General features: G+C 30.0%; 1 protein-coding gene across 1 annotated transcript; it reads left to right on the top strand.

Moving 5' to 3' along the window:
• Positions 1–4,425: 4,425 nt before the first annotated feature.
• On the top strand, positions 4,426–7,391 carry APEM9 (3-phosphoinositide-dependent protein kinase-1). The gene is made up of 6 exons (XM_039041673.2): positions 4,426–4,742; positions 4,868–5,014; positions 5,305–5,382; positions 5,668–5,941; positions 6,488–6,849; positions 7,105–7,391. Exons 1-6 carry the CDS (start codon positions 4,696–4,698, stop codon positions 7,232–7,234), a joined length of 1,038 nt encoding a protein of 345 aa, XP_038897601.1. The 5' UTR covers positions 4,426–4,695; the 3' UTR covers positions 7,235–7,391.
• The last annotated feature ends 1,066 nt before the right edge of the window (positions 7,392–8,457 follow it).

Genomic DNA, 8,457 nt, shown 5'->3' with positions numbered 1-8,457 from the left:
TATAGTTTATGTTGTATTTGATGCAATATAAAACTATAGGCTATATGTTATATTTGATATAACATATATAGTGTATATAATAAAGTAGTTATCATATATATTCTATTTTATTAATCTAATTAAAGTTAATAAAAGGGAAGGAGTTATAACTCTCTCCCCTTATTTTCTCAATGACTAACATGGGATTCAAGTTGGTTGTAATCTTCTTTAAAAATTCTATAAGAGAAAAGTTCTCTGAAAAGATTCTTCCCTCTGCATCACCTTTCCCTTTTTCAAGGATTCAAGCAAAACCCACAATTCTTGCTTGAATCTTTTAATCCCAAAGAGAATACAGAGGATTCTCGAGTGATGGTGTCCGTGCGTGAAGAAGGAGATCCGCGAGGAAGAAGTTCCATCCGTGGCTTGTACGAGGGATTTCTTGAAGAAAGGTTCTTCAAAGGTGAAGTTTCTTAAAACCCATTGTCCTTTAAAAGCATGTTGTAATTTAATTTTAAATGCATATCTATTTGTATGTTTACTGCAAACTTTGTGTTCGATAATTAATGGAATTTGGTTGATCCGCTTCCGCTCAAGGTTCTCCTCACTCGAGTTCCTCCAGTAGACTTATTTACAAAATCATTATCAACCACAACCTTGAAAAATTGGTAAACAATATTGGAATGCAACGCCTCAGAGATATTAAGTGATGTTTTCATGAGGGGGATCAAATATATTATATTCTTTTCGAAGTATTAGATTATATGAAATATGTACTTTTTTTCCTTCATTGGGGTTTTTTCCCATTACATTTTTTCTCGTAAAGTTTTAATGAGATATAGTTCATATATATTTATGGGCATCTAAGGGGGAGTATTATAAATATTATAAAAATAGATGCCTAATGTTTAGTGTCCGGAAATCTATGTGTCAATCTTCATGTTCTCCATGTGCCTTATAATTATTGATGCTTGGTGTCTATGTTAAACCACATCATACTTGCCACATTGTTTATAAATAGTGACATTTTGTGGTTTTAAATAACACACAACATTGGTGAGAAGTTCCACTTCAAATTCCATTTTCATATTTTCTATTTGCATAATTTCTCATATTTCTTGTATTTCTTATTATTATACTATATTTTCTCCATATCTGTGTTCCTATTATGCTCTGTTGTGTTCCTCAATTTCAAATGGAAAGTTATATTTGTTCATGACTATATCTAACATTTTATTATATAGATTAATCTAATCTCTTTAACTATTCAAGCGAAATGATTTACGGAGTTCTCTTTTATCTTATAACTAGGTGGATGAAAATAAGAGATGAAAGGAGGAAAGTGAGCATTTTTTATTACAATAACAAGAGATTCGAACTATAGGTCTCTTCATCTTGACATATATAGTACATTAATTGAACTATACTCATTTTGGTGGAGGAAAATGAGGATTGTGTAAGTAAATTAGAATGTAAAATTGATAAATATGATCACATTATCTAATATTTATATGTAAAACAAAGTTCAAACATAGCATTTAAATCTTGTCGTTTGATATTTTAGAATAATGAGTTTCAATCCTTTTCGTTTTTACAACATTATCACTTTAGGGATGTTTGGGAGTAATTTTGAAATGGTTAAAATTATTTGTCATTTTTAAATCACAATAAAATATGTTTTTAATTCTTCAAAACTAATTTTGATGATATGAAAATTGCATTTAAAATATAAATTTTAATATTGAATTAGTCTTTAATGATTAAAAGCATGTTTTTAAAGTGTCTTTAGAGTGGTTCTAAAATGTTTGAATTCTATCGGTGGTATATGTCTAACATTATAAACTTTAATTGAATACATCTAGCCACTAATAGAAGTCTATTAGTGACTATCATTTATTGACTTTTATCATTACCATGATAGTTATTGATTGAATTATGTAATAATAGAACATTGTCCATGATAGTCACCAATAGAATTCTATATAAACTCGAAACCTACTAGGGTCCGTTTGTTTTACAGGTTGCCTATAGGATTTCAAACAAGCATTTAATATACTTGTTTGTTTCATAGAATTTAGTTTTTAAGACCCAAGATATTATTATCTAGGGAACTTCAAGACTCAATTGACATGGGTTTTTTAATACCCTGCAAAATGTGAAATTTTTATGTTTGAGAGATGATCAGTAAAAAATATAGCTTAATTAATAAATTAATTAATTAATATCAATTACTCTTTACTTTTAATTTTTATTAATTATTAAATATAAATATTTTTAGATTTAATAAATTTAATGTAATATCTTTACCATTAATATTCAATGCATTCTTTACTATTTAATATAAATTATTATTGTTATGATGATTATCAATATTCTAATTAGTTTATAATAACTTAACTATTTTTAGTAATTAATTTAAATTACTTAATTATGTTTAATAAATGTTTAATATAGGAGTATTCATTTATTTTTATTTTTAATGATTAAATAATGTTAAATTTATTTTATAACAACCATAATTGGTCTCTTGTATTTAATTAAATAATTATTTAATTTTTGTTTCTATATACAAAATTAGTAAATTGAACACACATTTTAACTTCAAGACATTAATTATACCACATATCCAAACGAACATTAATTATCCCATAAAACAATGTTTGCAATCCAAATGAGTCCTTGGTGATAATTACGATAGACTTCTATTATTATACATCAACTCACAACATCTAAGAAATTATGAGAAAAAAAAAAAGGACGATGAAAATTCACAATACATGTATTGTTATTCCAAATCTATTGGTGATAGAAATCGATAATTTACGATAGACTTCAACCACAAGTATTCGGTATGTTTGTTATACAAGTCCACTAATGATAACATTCTATCATTATAGTTTGCTATTATCAGAGAAAACTTCTAACACCACATTTATACCGGTATGTAACACCTTGCGTTATAAGATTAAGCTAATTTTGGATAAATCATGTCATTAAATCTCTTTCAGCCTATTAATTTTAAATTAATGGGACTCTTCAATTGCGGATTCTAATTTAGAAAAACTATAATCTAGAAAATTAGAATTAAGTTTAGTCCCTTGAGTTAACTAAATTAAATTTCTTAAAAGCGTTGAAGAATAAATTTTTAATTAAAATCTTTTATTCAACGTTTTTAAGTTCAATTTTAGAATTTACCGCTTTGAAAAGGAATCTTAAATAATTTTAAATTGTTTTTCTTGCTTTTATTAATTTTTTTCTTTGGTGGTAAAGAGAAATTATTTATGGATTTAGTGATAATTTCAAATGATCATTTCTTTTCATTTCATTTTATTTTATTTAGATTAGCTATCCCTCTCCTTTCTCTCCCTCTCTCTTTCACAATAGTAGTTGGTTGCCTCATAAAATTGTACAAAATGATCCAAAAAGCAAAAAAAAATTCTACATTTGATCTCTTTCTAAAAACTTGTTTGTTATTGACCTTTTGGCATGTGAACTTTTACACTCAATATTAAATGCCTCCTTCACTTGTGTTACCTATTTTTTTTTTTTTTGTTCTTCTCTTAGGATAACAACAAAACGAAAATTCAAAGTCATTTAGAATTAAAGATGCTTTAATATTTTTCTTATTTTATAAGCATGGTTGGAAAGTACGTGAAAAATTGTATGAAAACAAGTGGTCATTTTGTTAAAACGGGGTTGTACCGACAAAGATATGACAAAAACAAAATTATCGTTTGCGTAGAAAAAGTGTGCGATCACTGACATCAGTGTATGCAATCGATCACTCAGTTTTGGTTTTACAATTTTGTTTGGGTCATATCTTCGTCAATACAACTCCTTTTTACTAAATGACTACTCGTTTTCATACGTTTTTTCGTATTCTTTCCAACCATGCATGTAAATTGAATAAAAACTTAAACAATCTTTGACTTTATTACTCCAAAAGTAATTTTATCTAAGTTTAAATGTTATAGTATCATCCATATTCATTATTATTTAGCATTTTGCTCAATTTACAAGCATAATCAGAAAGAACCTGAAAAAAGTGTGAAAATGAGTGGTCATTTAGGTAAAATAGAATTATATCGACAAAGATACGACAAAAACAAAATTATTGTGCATGTAGAAAAGGTGGGCGATCGCATACATTATGATGGACAATCGTTGACGTCATGGTGGACGATCGCGTACATCATTGAGCGTGATCGCTCAATTTTGTTTTTGTAATATATTTGTCAATACAACTCCATTTTAGCTAAATAATGATGTTTCACTTCATCAGTATAAATTATTTTGTTTTAACTAGTGAGAATAAAGGATCTTGAAATCTCGGTTTGAGAGAAAGATTATACATGTCAATTATTGTTAAATTATGCTTCGATTACTGGAGATAAATATATATTTTTATAAAAGAAACATTATAAATGAAATTATTTAAAATATCCTTTCGAAGTTTGGAGAGAGTAAAGTCCACTAATATTTAAAAGGATATTTATGAAATATGAATTATAGTGGGAATAAACAAACCCTAACAATACTAGAAATTTTGATTACACGGACGATTCAAGATTTCCTGTTCGTCTTCGGAAGGCAGTTGATCTTCTTTATATTTCATGTCTCCAGTCCACCAATTGATTTAATTACTCGACGTAACGTTATCTTCATCAATTGCAATTCCATATTCAGTTTCTTAATCTTTCAAACCGACGGTGACCGACCATGGATGGCGGAGAAGCAATTTGGAAAGAGATCGAGCTTTCTGAGAGGTTTCTTATCTAATTTCCTGTTTTTTCTTCTTTTTTACAACAAAAAACGTGGTCGAATATCAGTTTGATTCATTCATTCCTTATGTACTATCACCTGACCTGTAATTCGTCAATGGGTTTTGCAGCTATCTTGTCTCCGCCATGTTCGAGGAAGCAGCAGGGCTAGCTTCCTCTGTTTTGAAGCGTATTTCTCAAGACAAAAATATCTGTGATAATGATATGATGGAATGTGCTGGTATGGTTTTAGTTCAAGCTTTGAGGGAACATGGAAGGTAGTGTTTATTATAACTTCTTTCGTATTTTTAACCTATCACATATGCTAGTTTTGAAGGGCTGCTGCGTATTAAATCAAACTAATCAAACTCTTAAGTGATAATTATCAACTGTAATGTTTATTGCGATGGGATGGTAATCTTGATTACTACAATGTTAATTTCAAATTGTCTTCTCATTTACCTTATAAGTTATTAGTATCTTCTTAATTGCTTAATGGAAAGACAGTTCATACTGTTTATTGTATTGTATATTAAACAAATTATTCGATTCTCTTGTGTACTTCCAGGACATCACGTATAGTGGATGAGCTCAAAGTATCATTTCCCTCCATTGAAGCCATCCCTCATCTAGTTCTTTTCACTGGGTAATCTCATCTACTCTCAAACATAATATCATACTAGTCTATATATATATATAGCTAAGGTATATTGTGTTGGCCCAATGGTGGAAAGGGCAAGGTGTAACTCATACCTTTGTGGGTCTAGATCAGTAACTTGGTGGTCGTCAGTCTAAAGATTAATACTGTTGACTTTCCTGATGTTAAACGTTGTAGGGTTAGGTAATTGTCCTATGAAGTTTTTAACTGTGGGTGAGTCATATTGCTATGAGCATATTCTAATCGCTGATTTTACTATGCTCAATTTCTTAGGGCATGTTTCGAGATCTCGGAAGGTCTTTCTGATATGCGATGTATTCTAGAAGAGTTCCTTAGCAAGTGGAGTTTATTGAATGAAGAAATATATGTTCTTGTTGGCTCAAGAAATATTGATGAACATGTTGATGGGCAGGCTCAGTTGACTGTTGATGAATATCTCCAAATTGTTCATGTTTACCTCAAGATGCTCATAGAGATAGGTTTGAAGGATGTGGATCTTGCTGTTTCTTGGGTTGAGAAAGCTGCTTTACCTGAGGAAAAGCGTCAGGTATATAGTTGTTTTTCATGTTCAACTGAAAGCCATTTAAGAAAGCTTAATATTGGATTGGACACCAATGTTGTCTATTACTATTAGTGGGGTTTTGATTTACAAAGAATTGAAACTGAAATATGTCTTAGCCATGTTCTTGTGCTTATCCTTTGTTACATTTATTATTCTTCTCTATTGTTCCAGCTATTTTCCTTTTTCTAGGGCATCCAGCATGGTTTTGAATTTTATTTTATTTTTTTATTCTTTTTTATATTATATCTCCTATGTCTACAACTTCATATTAACTCTGATAATTTTATCAATATTCATCAGTTTGCTGCACTTTTCATCTTTGTTAATGCTTCTCAAATAAATTCTCCAATGAATTTTGACTGATGAAGTATTTAATTTAATCGTATAATTACCATCTTTATCAGTACTCTGTTGCATCAATCCTTCCTCACAAGGGTTTGAAAAACTCTCAGAGAGAAGTTTATGATTTGGAAATTGAATTGTCAACCGTGACTAAAGGCTATATCTTTTCCTTCAAAACTCTTTGGCTAGGTACTGTTGAGGTGGCTAGACAACCAGGAGTCTCGGAAAGCTGCCAGTTTGTCACAATCACCCTCTTCATCTTTGTTTAAAGATGACTATAAAACACATTTATCTTCTTCAGAAGGACTTCAAGTAGCAAGAGCTTCAAAAACAGCCTTAGACCTTGGATATCATCAAGATGGAGGGAGTGCTAACAGAGAAACGGTTCTAAGACTACATAAACTTACAAAATCATCGTTTTGGCCGTTCCGTACCATAACATTGAAGTTTGGACATATTCGTCTCGTCATATCCACCAGTAGGATTTTGCTTAGCTGTTTGCTAGTTCTAATTTATTATCTGATGCGAAGGAAACTAACCACTTTGAAGAGGTATGTTTCTTGTCAAATAAAGAGCATACTACTGATCTCTCTCTTTCTACTAGCCATATCCAAGCTAATATTTTTTCATTTTCTTGACTGTCATATAAAAAAATGTCGAATTTAGAAGATGATCAACATTGTTCATATAATTGGACCAATGATGCTATGTTATGTATCTTTTAATTCTTCACAATCTCAAGGAGCTTAGTTTTAACAGGTGAAATTACATTACAATATTGACATTTTTTTTTTTCGTATGCTTAGGATGGCTCAAAAACAAGGTTTGTCCATGAAGAAAGCAGTGGTAGACTTGTGGCAGCTTGCATTTTCATATCAAGTTAACCCTTTAGCCATTGCTCAACCCCTTTCTGGAGCAGCTCGTGGAGTCTCATAATTCTTTTAAAACCATATTTGTTTTCTGTTAATTAATATAAAGCAGCATTTACAAGCATTTTTCTTTAAATGGGAATTCTGTTCCCTTTGCTTCATTGTGCTGCAGAATCTGATGATGAATAAAATTAAGTTAAAGCTTACTGAGCTTACTGTTTGAAGATTGTGTATTGGGCATATGATGATAAAAATGTCGTGTTTGATAACTATTTGATTGAGTAAATTAAGTTTATAAAACTAGTATTACTGCATATTTAAAGAAAGGTAGTTTTAAAAAAGTGATTCATTTATTTTTTGTAAAGGAAGGAAATGGTTAAGAATTCAAATTTTTATTAAGAAAAGTAGAAAACGATTGTAAATAAATTATCAAGGTGCAAAAGCATGATAAAGACTTCACTATAATTGGTTTAGATCCATGGGAGGAAAAAAAAAAAGTCATACAAGTTTTGGAGTTGGATAAAATAAACCAAGAATTGTATATAATTGGGTCAATTAAATTTTCAGAATTGAATCAATTTGAATTGGTTGATTTGGTTGATGGTGATTTTTATCTATTCACTTTATTGTCTTGGGAACTTTAAAAATTGTCCATGGATTCTTTATCACCTTTCATATGGCATGGAAGTATCAGGAATTCCTGACTTTAAGGTTGATAGTACAAACTTTATGTAAGTCCAGAGATAGTTGATTAAGAGATTTAATTTCAAACCTCAATTTGGTTTTTTGCCTCACTTTTTCAAACTTGAATTTTATCTTCTTGCTTGTGTAATCATCAGCAAAAGTTACAAGAATATCTTAATTTTCTTTTTTTCCTCTTCTTCTCAATTTTTCTACTCCATTTGCATCGATCATTCTCCATTTTACTTTCTCCATTTGTCGTAGATCATTAGACTATTACAGAGGTGTCATCATGGCATTGGAGCATTACTTGGAACGTCCAATGAAGTGGAGCCATTGCTTGGAACGTCACGCGAGGTTTCATATTGGTAATTTCATTCGAATATGACGTCAGCAATGGGCCAAAAATCCTCAATTTCAAAAGTTAGGGCAAATTTCATTTTCTTTCCTAATTTTGGGTCATCCATCTACCGGACCCTTTTGTGTTATGCTCATGTTGGTAATATGAATTCATTAATTAATTATGTTGTATTTTATTGTTTATCTCTCATGTATAGCAATCTCACCTATGTAGAATGTATTAAAAAACTTATGTTGGATGAGTTGTAA

Source organism: Benincasa hispida, chromosome 1 (genome assembly GCF_027475165.1).
Source record: "Benincasa hispida cultivar pf3 chromosome 1, pf3_genome.v1.1, whole genome shotgun sequence".
In the NCBI taxonomy this organism is placed as follows: Eukaryota; Viridiplantae; Streptophyta; class Magnoliopsida; order Cucurbitales; family Cucurbitaceae; genus Benincasa; species Benincasa hispida.
The sequence above is the reverse complement of the archived record's forward strand: the minus strand, read 5'-3'. Positions and strand labels throughout refer to the sequence as shown.